Source organism: Eleutherodactylus coqui, chromosome 1, assembly GCF_035609145.1.
Source record: "Eleutherodactylus coqui strain aEleCoq1 chromosome 1, aEleCoq1.hap1, whole genome shotgun sequence".
Taxonomy (NCBI): Eukaryota; Metazoa; Chordata; class Amphibia; order Anura; family Eleutherodactylidae; genus Eleutherodactylus; species Eleutherodactylus coqui.
In genome coordinates, this window is record NC_089837.1 from 328,610,568 (window position 1) to 328,636,224 (window position 25,657).

The 25,657-nt window shown below is 40.3% G+C and overlaps 1 protein-coding gene and 1 pseudogene across 1 annotated transcript in view; both read left to right on the forward strand.

Annotated features, from left to right (window-relative positions):
• The first annotated feature begins 314 nt into the window (after positions 1-314).
• On the forward strand, positions 315-1,543 carry LOC136588395 (uncharacterized; annotated as a pseudogene).
• Positions 1,544-6,170: 4,627 nt separating this feature from the next.
• The window catches only part of LOC136575971 (protein unc-45 homolog B), a 29,825-nt gene continuing 10,338 nt past the window's right edge, over positions 6,171-25,657 (forward strand). Inside the window, exons 1-14 of the mRNA XM_066575120.1 lie at positions 6,171-6,311; positions 7,595-7,756; positions 8,856-8,892; positions 9,656-9,831; positions 13,212-13,301; positions 15,694-15,861; positions 16,444-16,609; positions 19,191-19,361; positions 21,137-21,308; positions 21,437-21,737; positions 23,718-23,812; positions 24,244-24,385; positions 24,471-24,611; positions 24,780-24,907. Of these exons, the coding sequence (XP_066431217.1) occupies positions 6,300-6,311; positions 7,595-7,756; positions 8,856-8,892; positions 9,656-9,831; positions 13,212-13,301; positions 15,694-15,861; positions 16,444-16,609; positions 19,191-19,361; positions 21,137-21,308; positions 21,437-21,737; positions 23,718-23,812; positions 24,244-24,385; positions 24,471-24,611; positions 24,780-24,907 (1,961 nt within the window). The 5' untranslated portion in view covers positions 6,171-6,299. The remainder of the gene's footprint in view (positions 6,312-7,594; positions 7,757-8,855; positions 8,893-9,655; positions 9,832-13,211; positions 13,302-15,693; positions 15,862-16,443; positions 16,610-19,190; positions 19,362-21,136; positions 21,309-21,436; positions 21,738-23,717; positions 23,813-24,243; positions 24,386-24,470; positions 24,612-24,779; positions 24,908-25,657) is intronic.

Consider the following 25,657-nt stretch of genomic DNA (forward strand, 5'->3'; position numbering starts at 1 on the left):
ACTTAACAAAACAATCTCAGCTTTCAATTTTTATGCGTATCATCTAATGATAAGACAGAATAAACAAAATCACATATTCCACTGTAGATCTTTGCTTAGCCAGTTTTTGGTGGACATGTATGCAAAAATAGAAACAGAGAGGTTAAATTTCATCCGAAATAACCAGAAAACATTGAGAGCAGAAAGTTACATTCACCTCAAAGACGTCATTGATAAAAATGATGCATACATCAGACAGTTGGGCCAGGCTGTTATCTTGCCATCGTCATTCACAGGAGGACCCACGGTACATGCACAAACGTACCCAGGATGCGATGACCCATGTGCATCACTATGGCAGTCCAGACTTATTCATTACCTTTACGTGTAACCCAAAATGGACAGAAATTACAGAAGCTCTACTGCCCAGGCAGAAACCTCAGCATCGTCATGACATTACAAGTCGAGTTTTCCATCTTAAAGTTAAAAAGATCATGAGTTTGTTAACCAAAGGGAGTCTTTTTGGAAAGCCCAGATGTTACATGTATTCTGTCAAATGGCAGAAACGTGGTCTCCTTCACATTCATATTTTGTTATGGCTTGAAAATGCAATCACACAAGACCGGATTGACAATATAATTTGTGCAGAGATACCGAATCCAAAAGAAGATCCTATTCTGTACAACATTGTTAAACGTAATATGATACATGGGCCATGTGGAAACCTTAACACACATTCCCAGTGCATAAAGGATGGCAAGTGCTCCAAGAGGAACCCCAAGCCATTTCTCAGTGAGACCCAGACTGGTATCTGAAGTACAGAAGAAGATCGCCAAGTGAGGGTGGGTTTACAGTAACTATTGAGAAGGCTCAAGGGACTTGGGTACTTGATAACAGCTGAGTAGTTCCTTTGAATCCTGTTCTTCTCCGCAGCTATAATGCACACATCAATGTTGAGTACTGCAATTCTGTCAAATCCATTAAATATATTTGCAAGTATGTGAATAAAGGTAGTGATCAGGCCACATTTGCAGTGGAGAATGAATGTGATGAAATAAACATATACCAGACAGGTTGCTATATTAGCAGTTCTGAAGCCATTTGGCGTATTTTTTCTTTTCAAATCCATGAAAGATTCCCTTCAGTAATGCACCTTGCGGTTCATCTGGAAAATGGGCAAAGAGTCTATTTTACTGCAGATAATGCAATAGATAAAATTAACACCCCTTCAACAACTACTCTTATAGGATTTTTTGAACTGTGTAAGGTTGATGGCTTTGCAAGAACCCTCCTATACCACGAAGTTCCTTCATTCTATTTATGGAAGAAAGATAGATTTGTTCAAAGAAAACAAGGAACATATGTTATCGGATATCCAGGAGTGAAAAAAGACACAGTTCTTGGTAGAGTTTATACAGTGCATCCAAATAACTCTGAATGTTACCATTTGCGACTGCTACTGCATGAGGTTCGGGGCCCCACATCTTTCAGTCATCTAAAAACTGTTGACGGTGTGCTTCATCTAACATTCCAGTCAGCATGTAAGTCACTTCGGTTTACTTGAGGATGACAGTCATTGGAACAAAACATTGGAAGAAGCAGCTTTGTCTGATTCAGCAGTTAGGTTGAGAGAATTGTTTGCCATCATGGTGGTCTTTTGTCAGGTGTCTGAGCCATTGCTGTTGTGGGAGACTCACAAAGACAATTTCTCTGAGGATATCTTGCGGCAAGTGCAGAGACATAATCAAGAAATAAACATACAAAATAAAGAGCATATTTATAACAAGACCTTGATTTTGCTGGAAGACATCATTCTGTCTTTGGGAGGTCGAACATTACAAGAGTATAGCTTACCAGAATCAATACGAACTGATGACATTTTGGAAAACCGAGAATATCTGAAGCAAATTAATTACGATGTTGCAATACTGAAAGACACAGTGACAAAACATGAAGCATGCCTTACTGATGACCAAAAGATTGTCTACCATAAAGTACTACAAAGTGTTGAGTCTAATTCAAACAAAGTCTTCTTTTTGGATGCATCAGGAGGAACTGGAAAAACCTATTTGATAAATTTGTTGTTGGCCAAAGTAAGGAGCACAAAAAACATTGCAATTGCTGTAGCATCCTCAGGCATTGCTGCTACACTACTACAGGGAGGAAAAACATCACACGCCACCTTCAAGCTGCCATTAAATTTAAATCGAGTTGAAGCTCCAGTCTGCAGTATTTCGAAGCAGAGTGACCTTGCACGAGTACTCCAAGACTGTAAACTTATAGTGTGGGATGAATGTACAATGTCGCATAAAGCCGGAATAGAGGCAGTTGACCGCACTCTTCGTGATCTCCGTGACAGCAACAAACTTATGGGAGGAGTCACAGTGTTGTTCTCAGGAGACTTCAGGCAAACTTTACCTGTCATGCCCCGAGGTACTCGTGCTGATGAGGTCAATGCTTGCCTCAAGAGTTCCTTTCTTTGGACAAAAGTAGAAAAATTATCTCTTTCTACAAATATGAGGGTTCATCTGAGGGGTGACATCAATGCCGGCGAATTTGCTCATCTTCTGTTAAAAATAGGCAATGGAGATCTTAACTACATCCATAGCATCCTTAAGATCCCACCAAACCTGTGTACTACTGTCAACTCTGTAGACAGTCTTATAGCAGAAATATATCCTGACATTAAACACCTCAGACAGAAACCTGCCTCTTGGCTACGGGAAATAGCATTGTTAACGCCTACAAATGCTTCTGCCTCTGAGTTAAATCATTGTTTGTTGGAACGTCTTGGTGGAAGTGAGACTGTTTACAAGTCGATTGACTCAGTTCTGAACAGTAATGATGCTGTCAACTATCCTGTTGAGTTTCTTAATACACTGGAGCCGCCAGGAATGCCAGCTCACCGCCTTACTCTCAAGGTTGGAGCACCCATAATGTTGTTACGGAATTTGAACCCTCCAAAACTGTGTAATGGAACAAAGCTGCAAATAAAGACATTGCGGCCGAATGTTATTGAGGCGACTGTGTTCACAGGCTGTGGTGAAGGTAAAACAGTGTTTATTCCACGGATACCTATAATCCCTTCAGACTACATTTTTGAATTTAAGCGGCTTCAATTTCCTATTAAAGTATGTTTCGCCATGACTATTAACAAGTCACAGGGGCAGTCACTGACAAAGGCAGGTATAGATGTGAGACAGGGCTGTTTCTCTCATGGACAGTTCTATGTGGTGTGTTCCCAAGTCGGCCAGCCAAGTAATCTGTTCATACTGGCTCCTGGTGGTGAAACTGCCAACATAGTATACAAAGAGGCCCTCACCACTTAATACCATTATTTGTTTTCTATTTGTAAAATTTATGAAAAATCAGAAGTTTTAAATGTTTCTTTTAAGCAAAGTTTTAACCTTACCTATGTTGAGAGTTAGATTCCTAAGTTTAGTATTTTACATTCATATTTGTTATTTACAACAAAAACTACCTTTTTAGTTTTAATGAGGAATTATTATTTCCTTTTAAAATTCAATTGTTTTCTTATTTGTTTTTCACAAATCTTTTTAATTTTATTTTTTATTTTATATAAAAGAAACGTCGCATGGTTACCTCCACGTGGTGTTTCCTGGGTAACGCAAAGAACCATGCAAAATGGTGAACATAATTTTTTCCTCGGTACCTCTAAAGTAACGACGACTTCATAAGATTTTCCGTGTGAGCACCAGATAAACACCAGTACCAAATTAACTTGGGCGAAGCCGGGTATATCAGCTAGTAAGAAATATGTATAATTGTAATATATAACTGTATTTAATAAACCCAAAACACCCATAGCACAGGCCCTCGCATCTCCCAGCCTCCCCCTCACTTATCTCAGTAATGACGAGCCCCTAGCGGCGACAGCGCCCCCCACAGCGGCCCCCAGCAGCGACAGCGCACCCCACAGCGGCCCCCCAGCAGCGACAGCGTACCCCACAGCGGCCCCCCAGCAGCGACAGCGCACCCCACAGTGGCCCCCCGCAGCGATAACGCACCCCACAGCGGCCCCCCGCAGCGATAAACGCCACCCACAGCGGCCCCCAGCATTACTTGCCCCCCACAGAGGCCCCCAGCATTATCTTCCCCCCCCACAGCGGTCCCCCAGCAGTGACTATCCCCCACAGCAGCCCCCCAGCGGTGACCGCCCCCTCACAGAGGCCCCCCAGCGGTGAATGCCCCCCACAGGTGACTGCCCCCCCACAGCGGCCCCCCAACAGCGACAGCGCCACTGACAGCGGCCCCCAGCATTACTTGTCCCCCACAGAGGCCCCCAGCATTATCTGCCCCCCACAGCTGCCCCCCAGCGGTGACTGCTCCCCACAGCAGTCCCCCAGTGGTGACTGCCCCCTCACAGAGGCCCCCCAGCGGTGAATGCCCCCCACAGGTGACTGCCCCCCACAGCGGACCCCCAGCGATGACAGCCCCTTCACAGCGGACCCCCAGCGGTGAATGCACCCCACAGGTGACTGCCCCCCCCCACAGCGGACCCCCAGCGGTGACTGCCCCCTCACAGCGGACCCCTAGCGGTGACTGCCCCCTCACAGCGGACCCCAGCGGTGACTGCACCCTCACAGTGGACCCCCAGCGATGACTGCCCCCTCACAGCGGACCCCCAGCGGTGACTGCCCCCTCACAGCGGACTCCCCCCCGACCGATGTACTTACCCTGTGGATGCTTGGATGCTCCGCTCCTCCCGTGCTCGGCACCCTCCAGCAGCGATGATCTCCCGCGCACACTGTGACATCAGTGTGTTGCAGGACGCTTTTTCCCCCGGACGCTCCTGCGGAACCAACAGGTATGACACGTCGGGGGATGGGGGGAGGAGGATCCTGGTGCACACTGACATCACAGTGTGCACCGGGATCAGCGCTGGTTAGTAGTGCTGGTTAATGAATGCCGGCAGGGGAGTCACGGCCCCTGCCGGTATTCATTAACGGGGTGACCGCCAGCGTGTCAGCGACTATGGCTACGCGTGTCAGTGCTGACACGCGTGTCATAGGTTCGCCATCATGGGTCTAGTGTCTTTACCTCTTCAATACTTTATACTACTTGCTCAGATTGGTAGCTATGTATAAACACAAATCCCTCTCATCCACAAGTCTCTTAGTAAGCCCATGTTTTATCACTAGTAAAACCTGATTATAATTTTGAACAAAAAAATACCATATTTACTCGAGTATAAACCGAGTTTTATGCTGAAAAAGTCCCCCTCGGCTTATACTCGAGTGAGGTAAAAAAAAACAAAAAAAACACAATACTCTCCTCCCAGCCGGCGTCTGTGTCCCCGGCGCGATGGCCCCCCTTCCCCTGGCAGTTCGGCAAGCCACTTGAGAATTCTCCCCTCTGTCATCTCCCTGCTCAGCTTTGAATTCCCCCGCCGTCATTGCTGTGTAGGTAAGCGCTGTGATTGGATCGAACGCCAGCCAATCACAGGAGGTGCTCGATCATTCACAGCCATTTAGTGAATGACATCACTGAATGGCTGTGATTGGATCGAACGCCAGCCGGTGCTCGTTAATCAATCACAGCACTTACTTACACAGCACGGTGGGTGAATTCAAAGCCGAGCAAGGATATGACAGCGGGGAGAATTCTTCCATACTGATCTGTACAATCCAGAGTATGACATTAGATTCAGTCTTAGAAGAATTGAGACGTTGCGGGTTTATAGAATATTGTATATGAAACTTTACAATAATGAAAAGAGGAAATTTTGAGATCTAAAAAACATGGTGCAGTCAGTAAATTGAGAGCTCTGTTGTCACTGGATTGAATGAATTAGAAATGCTGCATCACAACAGAAGAAAAAGAAATCTAGGAGTGGATCTGTGTGACCTAGTGATACAGTACTTTCCAGAAGCTGCTAGCCACTTCCAGCAGTGACAGCTGCTCTGGATCATCTCCCACTATATCAGCTTCATTCCTCCGGCTGTCACACTGGTCACCTCCTTAAATGGCAGGGCAGGTGGCATCGCCCACTCTAACAGGGGGGGCTTCTACTACTTTTAAAAACTTAAAACCTTTCAATGTGCCTTGTCTTAGAAATGAATATAACTAGGAATGATGTCTTACTTGTTTATCTATAGTCTTATATTATAGCTTTTTTGTATCTTATTTCTAGCACTTAAAAATAATTATTTATCTGGTGAACCTCCCTGTGCCAGTCTGATGTGCTGACATTCCAAAGAACTGGACCATTTCATTCACATCTATATATAACACAGAGGGCATAAGTTGGCTCAAGATTACAGAAGAAAGCAGAAGTCAAGAAAAGTCAAAGATTTCCTATGCCAGCAAAGGTATGTTTATATATTCTGTGTATATTCTATATATTCCAGTTACTATGCAAGGCTTATTATTGTTTGAAGTGATTCTATATTCATCCATCTAATTTATAATGCAAGGAAAATCTGCACTTATTTCCACATTCGTCTTCACAGATCTCGCTGTTGAGTTGCCTATTTGCTAATGTCATTATCTTCACTGAGATTGCTAGAAAATATCAAACAAATATTTGGTAGAACGATATCATATTAGCTGGATGGTGGACTTTCTTGTGACCTACATTCACATCTGAATATTCCTTTTTTCCTATTTAAACAAAGCTGAATGATAAAGAAGGGATGTCTAGAATATTTTGTTGGCACATTTGTATAGTATTGTCTGTGTGTGTATGTGTATATATATATATATGTATATATATATATTTCTGTAATTAGTTTACATTGTATAGTGCAGAGGATTTTCAAAAGGTCTCCATGACTTCTAAGCTACTGTTACAATAAGTATATGCACGGCTATCAGCCTTTAGTAATGAAGACAGTTGTGTGTCTCAGGCTATAACTCAGACAGGTGGTCAGGACACATGGTCCAACATGAGCAGTTCAGTTGCCGTATATGGTGGAGCTGATTGTGTTGTAGAGACAAATGTATGGTGTGAAGTACATTTAGCAGACCCCCTAGACAACTGCACACCCCTCTTCATTTATATATAGTAAGACTGCTTGTTGTACTATTGAGTCTTTGTTTAGGCTGGCAGTATATATTGTGGGACATGGTTCATCTGCACAGATGTTTAGTGTTTAGAAAAGACTGATTAGGGTATATATTCACACACTAAAATCTGAAAGTATAGAGAATAGTGTGGTCCTAAATGGGCACTGTGTAAACAAGGTATAGTGAATAAAGAGCTTAATTTAACAAGACTATCTGATGGAGCCCCTGTATCAAATCCTTGTAATTTGATCCATTTCTATCACAGTAAAAGGTAGAATATGGCCAGTTTAAAGGGGTTTTTACTGAGAAATACTATTGATGACCCATCCTTAGGATAGGTCATCAATAGTAGATTGGCTGGGGTCCGTCGCTCGGGACCCCAATTGATCAGTTGAGCAGGCGTCTGCTGTCAGAGCCACAAATACACAGAGGTCGGAGCTGAAGCAGCGGAAGTCTCAACGCCGACCTCTGTGTAGTGGCCGGCGCTTGTAACTGCAGGCACAGCTCGCTTTGATTTCAATAACTCACAAGGTTAGTGCTGCTATCAATATTACATGTTTGTTATGTTTATGTTTTCTGTCTACAGATGGAAGACCCAATACAGCTTAAAGAGGATGGAAACAAATATTTCAAAGCAAATGATTATGACCAGGCTATTGACTGTTATGGCAAAGCTATTAAGCTTATAACAGATAAAAAAATGTTGGCAATTCTATACCGCAATCGAGCAGCTTGTCACCTGAAGAAGGTAAATGTCTAAACAAGAAATGTTTTCATTTATTGGTAAGGTTCCTTCACACATTTATTTTTGCAGTGTTTTTTAGCCTTGAAAAAATGCTGTGAATTTCATGCATTTTTCGGGTTTCACTGTTTTATACAAACATTGGCAAATAAGGAAGATAAAACAATACCCCTACAGCACCACCTATTGGATGACAGTATTCCTGCAAGTCAATGTCTGACCCTGTGTACAGGTCTTTGAAGCAATCACTGGGAATTGAAAACCAAGCCAGAATCCATACACATACAGCTGTTTCGGGGTGTTTGCCCCGCATCAGTGTTCAGTAGGATCCTGGCTTGGCTAGTGAGAACATAAGATTTAGGTTGAAAGGGGTATCATCACTCCTTGAGGAGAGCACCAAGAAAGTAAGTAAGGAGACTTATAAGTCCATTCATGCTCCTCTAGGAATTATATACAAATAAGACAGATGGAACAATACCTCTGTTTGACCTACAGTTAGTCCCTTGTAAGTGGACCTTAAGAAAAATTAATCTTCAAAAATAGGAAGTGTGCTGAAAGTTTTCATGAGGTTTGGGATATGTTGAAATTCTTCTAGTATGATTTTTACACAAAAAGCTTTTGAATTCCTAACAAAAAAAACCCCACCTATCATACTACAATATACACAGCTTAGGAGGTGCAGACAGACAGTCATAGCAGCACATACCTGTACTCACTAGTGAAAATCTTATTATATTTTTGGGCAGTACCAATAAGGCTCTATTCACATCTGCATTGGAAGCTCTGCTAAAACTCTTCAGCGCAACTTCTTTAAAAAATAACTGGAGCTGTTTTTGATGCTAAAATGACTGAATCCAATGGATTCCACTGAAGTCAATGGGGTCTATCAGGCACTGTTCCTATCTGTCATGTTACAGATCTGTCCCCAGCTTGCACTTCATTTTTCTGTACTTGTAATGGAAATGCCTGATGCAGATGTTAACAGAACCTTATTCGAAAAATTTCAAATTGAAATCTAGGATGTAGCACACTACTATGTTAATAACTCTGGTGCATTAAAGTATGTACATTTATTAGAAAATGTTGTTTTTTTATATTTTCATAGGAGAACTATGTCCAAGCAGCCACAGATGCCTCTAAAGGTATGTAGACCCTCTGCATGACTTGTTTAGCTCTTCCTGGTGGACTCCCCTTGGTAGGTCTATATACTGTTGTGATGAGGTATAGTATAGTATGGCTGTCATTTGTGCGGTTGGGTTGGATTTATTTCATTTATCTTATATAGATGCAGTAAAACATCAACAATGTTGAAGGTACATAATTGCCATTTAATGAGAACGTTTGATATTTTACATAAATGTGACACACTGATACAAAATGTGCCAGTGTTATATTTATCATCCATAAAAAAGCAGTACCTTGAAAATACAGTATGTCCGTACACAGCCAGTCTACCTTATACCAATACCTAATGAGAGTTCTAATTTCTTTGTTATTTAAATTATTTACATGAGTAAGCTTTAACTACAGATATAGCAATCATTAACATGACTGGTAACTCGATTTACAGCATTGTAGTACATTGTAGTTAAGTTAGCGTAACACGATAAATGTCTGGTTGGTATTTGGTACATCCATACCTGAAAGATAAGTTGAAATACGTGTTTTATCAAAAACTGAAGATGAAATATTAGAGAAGCGACAGGCAACTTCCTAATTATCATTTCAATATCTATATCGTGCTATGTGTACTTGGCAACCTAGTCACTATATCAGTGTATTAGGATACATTATTTTTCACTGTGGTACACCCTAATCCTTCCACTATCACTGCTTATCACCTGCTTATCACCTGAAAAATGTTACCAAGTCAATTGAAAAACAAATGTTTTGTTCTCATTTCAGCCATTGATGTGGATGGATCAGACATAAAAGCTCTGTTCAGGCGCTGTCAAGCCCTGGAAAAACTGGGAAAATTGGACCAAGCATTCAAGGATGTTCAAAGATGTGCAACACTTGAGCCAAAGAATCAAACATTCCAAGAGACTTTGCACAGACTAGGTGCTGATATCCATCAAAAGGTAAGTCTAAAGGCCCTTTTACACGCTACGATTATTGCTTAAACAATCGCACGACTGAACGAATTGCGAGCAAACTGCGGACATTTATGAATAAAATTACCCACACCTACTAATCTGTATTTTCCTCCCTTTGATTATGTAGACTCAACAGCAGCTGGGCATGTGTTTGTGTGAGAAATTATCTAGCCAGCAGAATCAATTTTATTTCTCCGGCATTGTCCTCTCCTGGCATGAGTAAACACTGTGCACATTGTATAAGCAAGGCAAACAAAACCATGGTCACTGAAAAAACTGAAGGAACTGCATTTAAATAGAACAAATTCTCAGCGGCTTAACTATGGTTTTTATGCCGACTGAAAACCAGCGGTGAAAGACAATGGAACGAATAGTGCACGACTGCCCACGTTTACATGTAACGATTATTGCTTCCTTTCGGCCATTTGAATGAATTTTGAGCGACAATCGTTGTGTGCAAAAGTGCCTTAACTGATAACTACTGATAAGCTACAATGTAGGGGGTCAAATGCTCTTGGAGCCAAGGCCTAAAATCGTTTAAAACTTTGTTAGGCAGTGCCAGCCAAGTGAACTTTATGCATCTCTTGCATTGATTGAATGCCCCAAAAGAGGGCAACAAAGGAGTGAAATGATAATGTGGTTGTTGTAAAACTACCAGTGGTTATACTATAAGTGCCAGTCAAACGAGGATTGTTGAAAGGCTGTTTAGACTTTATCACAAAGGACATCAGATCATCAACTCTCTTGTTGTACACGGAGGACACTAGGGCATATATATCAGTCCAGAGACTCCGGCTCCATAGAGCAAACTGCATTACAAGAAAAAAAGCAATTGGGTAAATTTCAGTATTAGCCCTCCGTCTCCTTTTTCTGACACCTTTAACATTTCCAATCAGGATTTCACATTGTATTGCTCTTGAACAATTTACAAAAGTTTACAAATGTGTTCTGTTTAGAAAACTAGTGTAAACTGCATCGGGTACAACCAGTATATTTCATTGGCTATGCTGCATTTTTCTGCACTGGCTTGAGAAATATAGCAAAATCCACAAAGTAACTACTGAAAAGACAAAGGTAATTTATTGGAAAAATGTCAACCCTCAACACAGGTATATGTGTACTCAACAAATGTAAGACTATCCCATTCATCTGACTGGGATGCAGAAATCCATGTGTAGGCAAACAATTGCCTACACATGGCGATTAGATATGCCATTGGTGATTAAATCTGCTGATCACGCAGGCCAAGAAAGTGTGGAAACCTAGCAGAAGCATTCCTGAGAAACACTTGCTGTGTTTGGGTGAGCATTATATTGTTGAAAAATGTCTGTTGGTAGCCCTACCATGAGAGGCAAAACATGTGGCTGCAGGATTTACGGCACATATCGCTGATCTGTTAGTGGCCCTCGATTACTACTAGGGGTGACTGACTCTTGTATGCAATGGCTTCTTAGATCATCACACCAGCATTTGGCTCAGTGTGTCGTTCCAGAGCAAAAGCAGGATTGAAGCACTCACCATGAGGCCTCCATACTCAAGCAGCTCCCAATCGAATTGTCACTAGAGACAATACAGTTCTAGTCCACAGCAGCCCAGGTTTCTCGTTCACAACTCCGCTGCAAATGATGGTGACACCTGCCTTGTAATGGGCACCGTGACACCAAATTTCCTTCTTCTAAACACCTAGAAATAATCCAGGCAGAGACAGGGTTGTGTAATGAAGGTGCCTTCTGTGTCTGGTTATTGGACAACAATTGGATCTGCTTGTGCTTGTTGGCCAATCCAACAATCCTCTCTACTGTTGTTCTGTCTAGAAATCCTGGAGCCTGTTCGAAGTGTAAGCATGCCCTTACGTAACCATTGCTCCCACCGCATGCTAACTGCTTGGTAAAAATGGCCAACATGGACAGCAATTTTTTGAAACGACCATTCTGCTTCTTTCTTTCCAATGATGTGCCCCCTCCCAAAGTCTGTTAATTGGACAAAATGTCTTTGAGTGCATCATAGAAGTCAATGATCTTTCTATGAGAAGTAAACTACATAAATGTAGCCTCTGACAGCCTTTTTATAGAACAATGGGGGAAGCACTTTTATACCCCCCCCCCTCCCATGTCTAATCAGACTACAACTGTAATCCTTTACATATCTGCCTGAGACATAACTGCATGCTGAGTTTTACAGCAATCCAACATTTCTATCTGGGTGCATTTTTTTTTGTCAGCTAGTGTGTATCCCAAAAAACGTATGCACACTCCAATAGTAGTTATCTAAGCCCTTTTTTAAAGACTGAATTAAATTATGACGGCATATGTAGTGTTAAGTTGTCTCTAAGGATGTCAGTAGTCGCAGGATTGCTAAAGCCACCATGTGTCCATCAGCAAGGTCAAATAAATTGACTTTTGAGCAATGGAAGACCATTTTGAAGTGGTATTGGACATTTGAGAATGTGTGTGAAATACAACAACAATGGCAACCTGAGTTTGGAACAAAACCACCAACATGCCTAACAATCACATGCATTCGTGATAAGTTTGAAACCTATGGCACTGTGTGTGATGTGCACAAGCAAATATCTGGGAGGTATCGCAGATACATGTCCTGCTTCCTTGGTTATTGTGTTGGCACCGTTTACATGCACACAATAGCCCGTCAAATAATGTGCACCTGAGACAGGAGTTAGAAGATCAAGCATGTAACACATTCTTAGGGCTTCTACCCACTAACGTTTTTTTTAACGCTGCGATATCCCTGCATTTTTTTCAATGGGACTTTCTAATGTTAAAATTGCAAGTTTGTGCTTTTGCGATTTTTGTGCGATGCGATTTTAACATTAGAAAGTCCCATTAAAAAATGCAGCGATATCGCAGCGTTAAAAAAAACGCTACTGGGTAAAAGCCCTTAAGGCTATGTTCACATTTGCATTCGTGGATTCCATTTTTCAGCTTCAATATGGAAGCAGGAAGGAGAATCCCCAGGCCAAATGGACCTGTTTTGTGATGGAACTGAATGGCGCAGAAGGACCCCATTGATTCGAATAGAGTCTGTTGGGCTTCCGTTTAGTCATCCAGCATTTTATCGAACCAAAAAGTCCATTATGCAGGATCAGATAACGTGCCACATAAAGTTATCACAATTAATGTAGACTTTGCTACATCTGTACTCTATGTACCTACAGCACCCAACTAAGCATTGCATGGCAGCACACAATGTGGACAGGGAGACACTGTACATCCTGCTTTACATAACCCTGCCATGTGCCCAAGGCTACACTGTGTCATCTTATTTTGTGCTAATCTTGTATACTCCAAACAAACAAATGTGCAGTCTGTTTATTTGATATGCATCATATTTTTTGTTTGCCACAGCTCCATGTTCAATTTTCCACTGACTCTCGGGTGCAAAAGATGTTTGAAATCCTGTTGGACCCAAATACTGAAAAAGAGAAGAGGGAAAAGGTGAAACACAGAACCCATTTTCTTTCTCTAATTTAACGTTTTTAATTTATACAGGTATTGGTCTCTGGCGTAGAACTCAAATATGGCACCCGTAGAGGTGCATAGGCCTTCCTCTACCTCCGATTCAATGCACAGGGATACAGAGGTCTTTTCTTCAGATTCCATAAAAGTCACAGAAAAAAATACTGGCATGCTTCATCAGATGCCATGTGTATGGAGATGATATTCCCAGCTGCATTACTTTTAGGGTAACAAAGTTTTGTATATGCTGTAGCTAACTTAGGCTAGGTTCACATAGCGTTATTGCAACCCTGAGGTTCTGACTAAATCCCCCCAAAAAGTATTCAGACGGAACTCTGAATGGAACCACACACTTTTCTTATTGAAACGGAGATCAGAGTTGCAAACTGTGATCTCCATTTGATAAGGTTTCTCTTCCCATCCATCTATTTTGAAGGGCAGAATAGTATGGTCAACTACGCTATTCTATCCTTCAACATAAATAGAAATAAATTCAAAAAAGGAAGATGGAACAATGCCTCTGCAGCGCCACCTATTGGATGGTAGCATTCCTTCAAATCAATGTCAGACCATTTATACAGGTTTTTATGATAATGATTGGGAATAGAAAGCCAAGCCAGAAAACAGCTGTTTTGGGGTGTTTGCCCCTCATCCGTGTACAGTAGGTTTCTGGCTTGGCTGGTGGGAGACCTGCAATATGGCTTAGGTGGGGTGTCGCGTTTCCTTAAGGAGAGCACCCAAAACGTATGTGGAAAAACCTAGGGGGTGAGTGGTTCAGGGTGGGGGAGACATCGTCTCTTACCAAGAAGAGTACCTAGAAGGGGTGTAAAAAGACATCTAAGAGGTGAGTGAGGAGATATGCATGCTCCTCTGGGTAATGTATGCAAATAAGGAAGATGAAACAATACCTCTGCAGCCCCACCTATTGGATGTCAGCATTCCTTCAAATCAATGTCAGACCCTTTATACAGGTCTTTATAACAATGATTTGGAATAGGAAATGGAAATCTGGTTAAAGTTTCACTAATTAAAGTCTACAGTTCTGTTGGAGGTTCCATCTGAATACTGTTTTTAGGGATTCAGACAGAATCCGGAAAGAAAAACTATGGATAGTGGCAATAAGGCTATATGACTTTAGCCTTAGCATGGTACTGAGTTGCGCAGGTTCCCCCTCATAGCCTCTTACAGAAGTAAAAATCCATACTGTCACCTTAAAATATCTTTCTGCACAAAATCTGAAGTGGTCTGTTAGTGTAACTTTTGCAGTAACATGATGTCAGTTATGCTTTGCGACAAACAGGGAGGAATGAAAGCTTTCTTGACTCTGCTGCTTGATGAAAAACTACAGTGGATCCTAAACCGTACTAGTCATTTCCGCAGGAAAAAACACCATATGATACAGTATCTGTCTGTATTGTAGCAGATAGAGTATTGCCCTGATGATAAAATACATAGAGGTGTCTGTATTCTATCATGTGGTGTATTGTACTGAGGAAGACACTTGTACGGTCCTGTGGCATTTCAATGGTTTAGCACCTAAAAAAGTCATTTAAGCAACAATCTATAAAGCAAGCTGAACAGTACTCCAAATATGAGAATGTCCACTTCCTCTATAAGAATAATCCTGATTACCCAACCATATAGATCATCAAATACGTTGAAGGCAGCTTTCAGATTACGGTATCGAATAAAGTCTTGCAACGTTTCGGCTGAACATAGCTTTGTTTTCATTCTTGAAGTTGCCTTCTACTTCCTTTTACGTAACAATCCACTATTCACTGGAGTTCTTCATCAAGAAGCACGGTCAAGAAAGCCTTCATTTTCACTGTTCCTCCTATAAGCAAAACCCAGCATCAATCCCAGTGAAGGCAGACAGCAGCAGATAGTTAGTCTTCGCACATACCCCATAAGGTGAGCAGACCCACAGAAGGAATGCACCCCTGGCAATCTCCACTTGTTTATATCCACAGGAGTTGCATCATGACATTTTTTGTTCTTAAACAAAACAGTACTGTTGAATCACTTCTCAGTTATCTGGCATTAAGATGAAACAGAGTTTTTCTAGTTTAAGGCCATGAGCTGATGAGGGCATTTAAATGGATGGTGATCAACAAAATTAAGTTTTTTTAATGGTCTTTGTACAGACTGATTATGGCTGTATTAGAGATGGATGATTGTTAGTATGATTATTCATCTTATTATTATTATTAGCACCATATTCCCCATTCACACTAGTAGATATGCTATCAATAGCAGTATTTTTTTTTCTGCAGCATAAAACCGACAATCATAAGTGTCTTCCTTCTTAAGATGCAATTATACAACCAGTGCCTAACTTTTTTTTAAACATGTACCTCTTTTTTAAATTCAGGCTGCCAACAATCTTATGGTTCTTGGCAGAGAGGAAGCCGGTGCTGAACGAATTTTCCAAAACAATGGTGTAAATCTTCTCCTGGAATTAGTGGCAACTAAAGACCCAGAGCTGATTCTCTCTGCAGTGAGAACGTTTTCTGGAATGTGCACTGGACATAAAGCTCGTGTAAGTCTTCTCAATTTATTTTAGGATAGGTGTCCATACATGGTAGAACACAACTGGTTGAACCTGCCAACTGAGCCACAGTGGCAGATGTTGGGGGGGGGGGGGGGGGGAATAATCTGGCATGTTGGATTTCAACTTGTTTGATCCTTTATTTTCATGGATCTTGCAGTGACTTATTCCCCTCTTCCATTTGATAACGCATGCATGCTTGGGGGAAGTCTGATAGAATAGCCATTATTTGGCCCACAGCAATTGGAAGTGTATGGGCACCTATAGATGTAGGGACACCAAGTTCAATTTTAAAGAAACCATTTGTGAAGATGCTAGCTATATGCATCTTTTGCATTTATTAAGTATATCAAAAAAATTACCAAAGGCCTTCCTTGAAGGTAAGTCACTGGTAAACTAGGAGCAATCAACAAAAACTGGCAGTGGTTATTTGGCAGCAAGTGCCGGCCAAACTAGACTTGCTGAAATGTATTTAAGCCTTATTCACACAGGCTAGTTTGGTGTAGCTCTTACAGGTACTGCATGTTATGGTATGTTCTACTAATGTGTAAAAAAACCTTTTACTCTAAACAGGCTGCTTGTATTCTTCATCTTGTGGATTTAGAACGTATATGCCGCATTATGGCTATGGATAATGAAGAAATTGCTCTAGCAACATGCAGCTTTGTGCAGAGTATTGTAGACTCACTTACTAAAGAGGATCGGAAAGAATATGGCAAGGAGGAGGCTCTAGTATTAGGTAAGAATTCATTATGTGACAAGCGTGTACGTATGCAAATATCGTAATTTATGCCTCAGAATATAATGAAAATCACAGACTTTATATTGCCCATACTTCGAGCAACATGAAGCTAATGACAAGTTCCCTTTAATGATCTCAAATAGTTACATAGTTAAATAGCTGATAAGGTTGAAAGACTCAGGTCCATTAAGTGTAGCCAATATTCCTAATCTAGAAGAAAGCAAAAATACAACATGAGACAGAAGCTAACTGCTCCATTTTAGGCGGAAAATTACTACCAACTCCAAATATGGCAATCAGAATAAATTTCTGGATCAATGCCTCATACCCAGAAATCTGTTGGCCATAATGGGGTATTATTAATTTGAAGAAGGGCATTATTTAGGCTCCTCTTGAACTTGTTTAATGAATCAACCTCATGTGGCAGAGATTACCATAGTATCACTGCTCTGACTGTAAAGAATCCCTGTCTATGATGGCAGTGAAATTTTTTTTAATAAAGTATAAAGGATGCCTCTTGGTTAAGGTTCCTGACTAGCTTTAAAAAGATCATTAGAAACATTTTCACACTATCCATATTCAGATATATTCAGAATTTAGATTGAAGAGTTTTTTGTACAATGTCTTTTTATTGAAATACAAGGGGTATAAAAAGGCAAATTATCACTTTATAACAGTAAGCAGAGCGAAATACACAGGTCTCCATTACACTAATAGGATGTAGTGCAATAGAGACATGAGAGGGGAAGAAAAAGACATGAAGATCAACCAACATTTGTGAGACATATTGGCAGGAGGGTAAGGGCTCTTTTACACAGGCTGATCATCATTCAAATTCTGGCTGGATCAAGAGAATCTGAATGATAATTGTTTAGTGTGAGTATCGGCAGAGACTGAACGATGAATCAGAATTTGCTCATTGCTCAGTTTCTGCAGGGATAAAAACTACAATCAGCCTGTATAAACAGGCCATCGTTTTTCTATGAATGATAGCCTGTTTAGTTTGAAAGGAGGTGGCTGGCTGAAATGATCTCCAGCCCACTCCGTCTCCAAAAAAGTGAATTATAGCTGGGAGGACTATCACTGTGTAGACTGGCATCAGAGTATTATATCGTGACTGCATTGTTTAGAGGTAACATTGAGGTGAACCACTGTATCTAAACAAACCACATTATACTGTAGAAGTGCTGTCTCTAATATATATATATATATATATATATATATATATATAGTGTTTTGTTTTTTTTTTTTAAACTGGGAAGACCCAACTCTATGTTTTTCTATGGGTTCCCATGATTTCTATGCACGCCCCTGCAAGTCGGCCCAATAGTTACCACTGTGGTAACTCACTAGTATCTATAACCCAGTCTATGTTTCAAGTGTACTCTACAGCTGTAAATATATGGACTGTTGGTTGTCCATTTTATTGCTTGTCTGTTGTACTCTGCTATCTAAAGGCCCGTTTACACACAACGATTATTGCTCAAAGTTTGTTCAAACCAACAAAAATGAGCGATAATCATTACATGTAAATGCTGCCATCATGCACTTTTTGTCTGAACAATGATTTTAAGGTGAACTTAAAATCCATCATTCAGCTGCAGAGAGATAAAGTATCTCTCAATAGACCGCATGCTGTTATCTCCATGGAATCAGGATACTACATTGTAACCTGCTGGCAGCCCCGACGAAAACAATGCAGCTGTGTGCACAGCTGGGCGTGTGATTAGTCACATGCTGGGCTTTGCAAACAGCTCCTAGAAACCCTTCTACATGCAAAGAAGATGATAAAGTGTTAATGGCAGTTAGTGGACATTAACGCTTTATGCAAAATGATTGTTAAAACTTTCAATCATTGCAAGATTATCTTTGCATGTAAATGGGCCTTAAAGGCTGGTTTAGACGCAACAATTCTTGCTCAAAACTCGCTCAAAGCCATCTTTTGAGCAAGAATCGTTGGGTCTAACTGCACTGACATCAAGCAGTTTTCGTTAACCAGTCGCTGATCGTTGTCTTTCAGCATGCTGAAAGAGAACGATCAGTCTTATCAGGAGTTCACAGCGGGATACAGCTGATACTATTGTTTCAGCTGTATCCCGCTCCGTCAACACAGCCGGGGTATGAAGAACACAGCGGTCCAGCTGTCTTCTTCATACTCCGCACGGAGCGCACAGCTGTATACCATCTGAGCGTTCCGTGAACAGCCAGGTTATGAAGAACACAGCGGTCCAGTTGTGTTCTGCATACCCTGCTCCAAGAAGAGAACAACTGGATGCAAAAGACAAGCTGCCCCACTTGTCTTCTGCATACCCTGCTCAGAGTGCAAGGTGATTGCTCAAAACTGTCAATCAAACTGCCATTTGAGCGATCACCTTGCCCTGAATGCACACAACGATTATTGCTCAAAAGGCGCTCAAAAGATATCTTTTGAGCAATAATCGTTGAGTCTAAACCAGGCATTACTCTTGTGAAAAAAATCCAGTAAGTCAAAAACATGATTAGACTACATATGGTAATGCAATGCTTGAGGTATAGTCTTGTAACAGTAAACATTCTTCGTAATCCATTTTTTAAATAGATACTAAGAAAGATCTCCAGATGATCACCACACATTTGTTGGACATGCTTGTAAAAAAGAATGTTTCTGGACATGGCAGAGATCAAGCTCTAAACCTGCTTAATAAAAACATCCCCCGATATGACTTGAAGATTAAGGATAACTCCAAAACTCTCTTTGTGGTTGACACAGGTAAAGTTATTTTCTGAGTAGACCTTAACAAATGGATATATTTTTAAAGTCTTTCTATAAGACTTAATAGCTGCTAATATCTCTTAGGTTCCTTGGACACCACATGGTGCTGAATAATATCACTAGCCCTTTCCTCCCAGGTTCGATTCTTGTAGACTCTTCTTACCTCCCATTCCTGGTAGCAGCTAGGCTAGTGTAACCATTGACTGGTGTGATTTAACAGCTAGTTTTTAGCAGTATCTGTGCAGAGGGGAAATATTGCATAGGCTAAAGGTGCCTTTACATGGCACAACTGTTGGGCGCATAAGTGCCCGACAGTCTTCCCAACAACTATCATTCTGTGCTTTCACACAGAAGCGATAGTCATTCAGTAAATGGAGGTGGAGCGCATTGGAGAGCTCTTCTGGCCGCTCGTCTACATTCACAGGCAGTTGTTGATAGAGTGAATGTCTCCTATTTACACTGAGCGAGAAGTGGTTTATTAGCCTCCTTGTTTCAGTGAGCTGAAGCAAAGCGACTAGCGACTACTGAGCGATTTCTCATGGTAGGACTACTGCAGAAAATCGCAGTTTTAAACAATTATTTGGGCCTCATGAAAAGGTACCTGAACACTTGCTATGAGAAAGACAGATGGGGATATCTGGAGCAGGAGCTTCTCCTCTCCATATGACCAGAAGTTTGCACACCCCTGATATATTACCAATGGAAAGAGAATTTTACAAGTTGGAAATGTTAGGATTTCTTTTACACAAATCTTGACTCACGATGTATGTCCTGTTGTAAGCAGTTATTATATATAATTTTAGAGAATTCAATAACGCCACATTTACTCTGAATTTGTTACTGATTCAGTTACTGCTTTAACCTCCTTTTGATAATTCTATATGTAAAAGGTAATGGGAAAATATATAACTCTGAATTCTAACACAGTTATGGCGCTCAGAATATGGCGACAGAAAGTTACATTTTTAAAGGGATTTTAATTTTCTAAAAGCAGTAAAATATAAAAATGTGGTATTGCTTTAATTGTATTGCTCCATAGAATAATGTTAACGTGTCATTTTTACTGCATGATGAATGCTGTAAGACCAAACCCCTGCCCAAAAAATTGGTGCAAGTGTTCTGTCTTGTTGTTCACCCCACTTAAAAATTAACTTCAAAACTTTAAATGTTTTCTCTATATAGTGGATTAAATGGTAAAATTAAAAATTACAACTCATCATTCAAAAAAAAAAAAAAAAAGCTCTCATGTCGCTATGTCACTGGAAAAATAAAATTAAGTATTAAGTCAAGGATGAAAAGAATTGAAAACAAAAACCTGAAAGTTGTCTGGTTACAGGGAACACATTTTTCAGTTTTTTTCCTATAGGATCAGGGCTTCCACAGTAGTTGCAAATAAGCAGATCCTACAGATAGCACCTCTTATTTGTAATACCACCCCGTCTATGGAGCTACGTTTTGCCACCTGAGGCCAGAGGCTCAATTAGCCTCATAGTAGATACATCCCCAAAGTGCAAACCCATGCCTGAGAGTTTCACTATTCTCTTAATAAGCTCTCTAAGGTGAAGCATAACGAGTTTTATTACAGCTCCCCAAAATCATACATTGATGGGTGAATTAGTAGCCTCTCTTCATTACCCCAACTCCAGCAATCCAAGCCCTTTTTCCAAATTTTATACCCTAATAGCCATATGATGTATGGATGTTGTAAAGTGTTTCAGGGTCCACTGAAAATATTGTCAAGAAAATTCTTACATTTCATTTCTTTCCGTCAGGTTTAAAGAAGATTCTGAAGGTCTTAAGTCAAATTCCGGAATTGCCAAATTGCCTTCCATTGACAGTCAATACCAGGTTAAATGCTTCAGTCCTTCTAAATAAACTCTATGATGACCTACGCTGTGATCCGGAGCGAGATAACTTCAGACAGATCTGTGAGGAGTTTATAATGTAAGTTACCTTTACTTTATACCTTTTTAATGAGTTGATGAGTTGAATAAAGTTTAATTCATTATATTTCATATACTGTACTATATATTTCTTGCATTATTGAATATTTGTGTTTTATTTTAACGCAGTGGACAGTTTGACCCCAAAAATATGGAAAAGAACCTGCATGCCATACAGACTGTGTCAGGGATCTTGCAAGGGCCCTTTGATTTGGGAAACAAACTCCTGGGAATGCAGGGGGTTATGGAAATGATGGTAGCACTGACTGGGTCAGAAAATGAAATTGACCAACTGGTTGCAGTGGAAGCTCTTATTCATGCCTCTACAAAACTCAGTCGTGCCACATTCATTATAACAAATGGAGTGTCTTTGCTGAAAGAGATCTATAAGAAAACAAAGAATGAGAAGATAAAGATCCGTGCCTTGGTGGTGAGTATGAACTATACAGCCAGTTATAAGACACCCTATAAATGGTAACTATGGAATATAATCCAACAGAACTCTGCTCAATCATTTATATAAGAAATTAGGTGCTTATTGAGATTAAGAAGCCAAAAATGATCCACACTATCTTTGGTATCTGTATCACACTTTTCACTTCAACAGCCATGTGGGATACAACACTGTCATTTTATATACTCAGTCTCTTATTATTCTCAGACACTTGTAAATAGACTCTTTATAGGCCAGATTCACACATCTGTGTGCTGTCCAAGTGTTGGAAACAGTGGCTATTGCATGCCCCATTCTCGTTCTCTCATATGGACAAAAATAGGACATGCTGCGATAAAAATAAAATGTATGTCTGAAAAGCCCCATTGAAATCAAAGGGCCCGTGTGCTGTCTGTGTGAATAAGCCCTAAGGGGGAAATTCACAAGAACTTTTACAGCTCTCTGGAGTAAAAAAAAGTCATACATTTTCGTGCAAGTCCTACTAGCACAAAAATTTGCGACTTTTGCCTCTTTTTGTACCGTGCTTGCCCCTTTACTAAAAAAGGAGGTGGGGTTATAAAAAGGGTTGTGACCTCACAAAGTCACCAGGTTTGCTATAATTTATGCCAGAAACTATAATTAGTACGTCTAAATGGGCCTTAAGTAATTTCCCCCTAACACTCTGTTACTCAGTCTCTTAAAAGTTACTTATCTAGCCTTGCAGATTCCATGGACACTCAACTTGTCTCCAACTGTTTCACTCTGATGGTCTCTATGAGGCTAGTCTCTCTCTCAGACAAAGCAAATCAACGGGTCCATGACTTTAGCAACTGCAGCTACAACAGTCCAACTCTCCGTGCGCTCTCTTCTGGACCGTAGGGTCTAGGAATTTCTTTAGCTCACACTGTCAAGTTGCATCCAGCCTTCTTTCTCAGTAGGTATCCAGGGCTTTTTGGGATAATCCTCCACTTGTGCACCGCAGCCTACTTCTTCTATCTCCACAGGCACCACCTTGGATTATCAAATGTACCTTTTAATTAGTCTATGAGACACACTCATTCCACTCAGCACCACAAACATTCGGGACCAAATCATACAATGTCCACGTAGGTCACACTTCCCCATCTTCATGGTTACAAACAATTGGGCAGTAATGATCAGTCACATGTCTGTAATAAGCGTTGGTGAGTACAACAGTGAACTGTGTCACATATTATTGCACAGATCAGTAGCATATTACACATTTGCAATATAACAGAATCTCATGCAATAACAACATAGCATTTCTTATTCTAAACCTTCATATTTTAGCATTAATCAGTTATCATTTCAACATTATTTATAATAAACCTATGCATTATTCATTATCACTACCACTTTTGCATAACAAACAGTATCTCTATCTTTTCACATACTGAACATAACATTAACATATCCTTCCTACAAATGCATCATCATTTACATTACTTTTTTCAGGAAACATTGGCTTTTAAAATACATTACTAGCTAAACTCTAGCATTTACATGACCTCTCTGACTAGTCTGTATTATACTATGTCATTACCACAAATACACTCTACATATCATTACATTTGACTTTTTACTTGGGGTTAATTTTTCACAACCCCCTTCCATCTTATTTTTAGGGCATCTAACTTACAAGATGCTGGTATATCAGTCTTGCCATTAGTGTATAAAGTTGGACCACCTCTTGTATAACGGAGGAGACTGGATCCTTCTCAGCTAATGGTCACTTCTGTCTGTACCTTTGAAATATATCTAGCTCTGTTTTTCAAAAGTAACCATGTATTGTGAGTTACTTGCAGAACTTTAGATTACAGGTTCTCTATATATTTCAATGTGCATCATGAAAATATACCTGATCAAATATATATGATCATGTGAATGCAATACCAATAAATGTTTTATTCTGCTTCTGAGATTTTATGACTAACTAGAGTAATTACTGAATTTCAGGGTCTTTGCAAACTGGGATCAGCTGGAGGTACAGACTATGGTTTAAGACAGTTTGCAGAAGGATCTACTGATAAACTTGCCAAACAATGCAGGAAGTACGTATGTCTGGAATTTACATGATAATTCATCTGAAAATAGTATTAATGTGGGGATATCCCAGGACTTTATAAACCTCATTGGGAGCTGTGCTGTATTACCAACCCGGGTCACTAAGCTATTGGTCAATGCTTTCTGCTTCTTCTGCTGACCATAGTAGAAGCGGCACTGAAATTTTGCAGATCGTTAGGGATCTGAGTGGTGGGTCCCCAACGATCACCTATTGACGACCTATTGTTCATCCATAGAAAAGCTTTACAAAGTCCCAGAATACTTCTTTATATACGAGATAGTTCTGAAAGATGCATAAAAGGCTTATTATTTCAATACATTACTCCTGTATATACTGTGCATCATAATAATACTAGATATGATAAATTTTGACTTTTTTCTGTTTGGATGGTCATTTAATCTATGTTCTTCAATATAGGTGGTTGTGTAATCCAAGCCTTGATTTACAGACTAGGAAGTGGGCAGTGGAAGGGCTGGCATATTTAACATTAGATGCTGATGTAAAAGATGACTTTGTTGAAGACGAACAAGCTCTGAAAGCCATGTTTGAGCTGTCTAAGGTATGTAAGGCCATATGTACATTTACTTGTCTTATCTTACAGCTATATATGGAAGTATTAACAGTACCATTTGAATTATGCACAGACAAGTGATAAGACGATTCTCTACTCTGTGGCTGCAACTCTGGTCAACTGCACAAACAGCTACGATGTGAAAGAAGTCATTCCAGAGCTTGTCCAGCTGGCTAAGTTCTCCAAGCAGCATGTTCCAGAAGAACACCCAAAGGCAAGTAGTGAGTTACTGTCATTCTGGTGGGTGGCAAGAGTATTTGAATTGTGCATGATTCAGGGACAATAAACATCAATAAGATGCTTTAATGAAAGACACTATTTTAACAGTATGAATTTAGAAGTTGGTGGAGTATTTAACTGTTTATATTTATTTTTGTTCAAGGACAAGAAAGACTTTGTGACGAAACGCGTGAAGAGACTGCTAAAGGCTGATGTTATCTCAGCTTTATCCTGCATGGTGAAAACAGATAATGCCATACTTACAGACCAAACCAAGGAACAATTAGCTAGGTAATACTTCACAACTACAGTGCAATACTCATAGACTGTTCAGGTGTATTCAAGTGTTACCACACGATATATTAAAGGAGCAGTCTGCTTTGTGTTTAAATCCCTGTGTTAAGGCCCATCTACACGCAAAGATAATCTTTCAAATGAATGAAGATCACTTTATTTGCATAAAGTGTTAATGGACATTAACACTTTATCATCTGCATTTGCATGTAAAAGGGCCTCCAGGAGCTGGAGCTATGCACACAGCTGCATTGTTCTGCTCGCAGCTGATGGCAGATTATAATGTTATCTGCCGCCTTCAGTGGAGATAACAGCATGTGGTCTACTAAGAGACAAATTTGTTTGCTTTACCTCTCAGTACCTGAACGATTGATTTTAAGTTCACCTTAAAATCATCGTTCAAATGAAAAGTGCACGATGCCCTTGTTTACATGTAACGATTATAACTAATTTTCGGTTGTTTGAACGAATTTTGAGTGATAAACGTTACGTGTAAATGGGCCTTTATGAATAACTCTTACAGAAATAGTAGTCAGGGTATCAGTGTTGCCCAGAGTTTTCTTTTAACCCACTTCATTATATTAACAATGGAGATAGCTCAGATAAAGTTGTCCATATTAACATACAGGGCCATGTCTTTGAAGGGATGATAGGGGATGGAGGGGATGCTGCTTTGAAGGTGTTCAGAATTCTGATAATCACTGTAGCAGTGCAGCTACTGGAGTGGTGTATTTTATATCAGTAGAG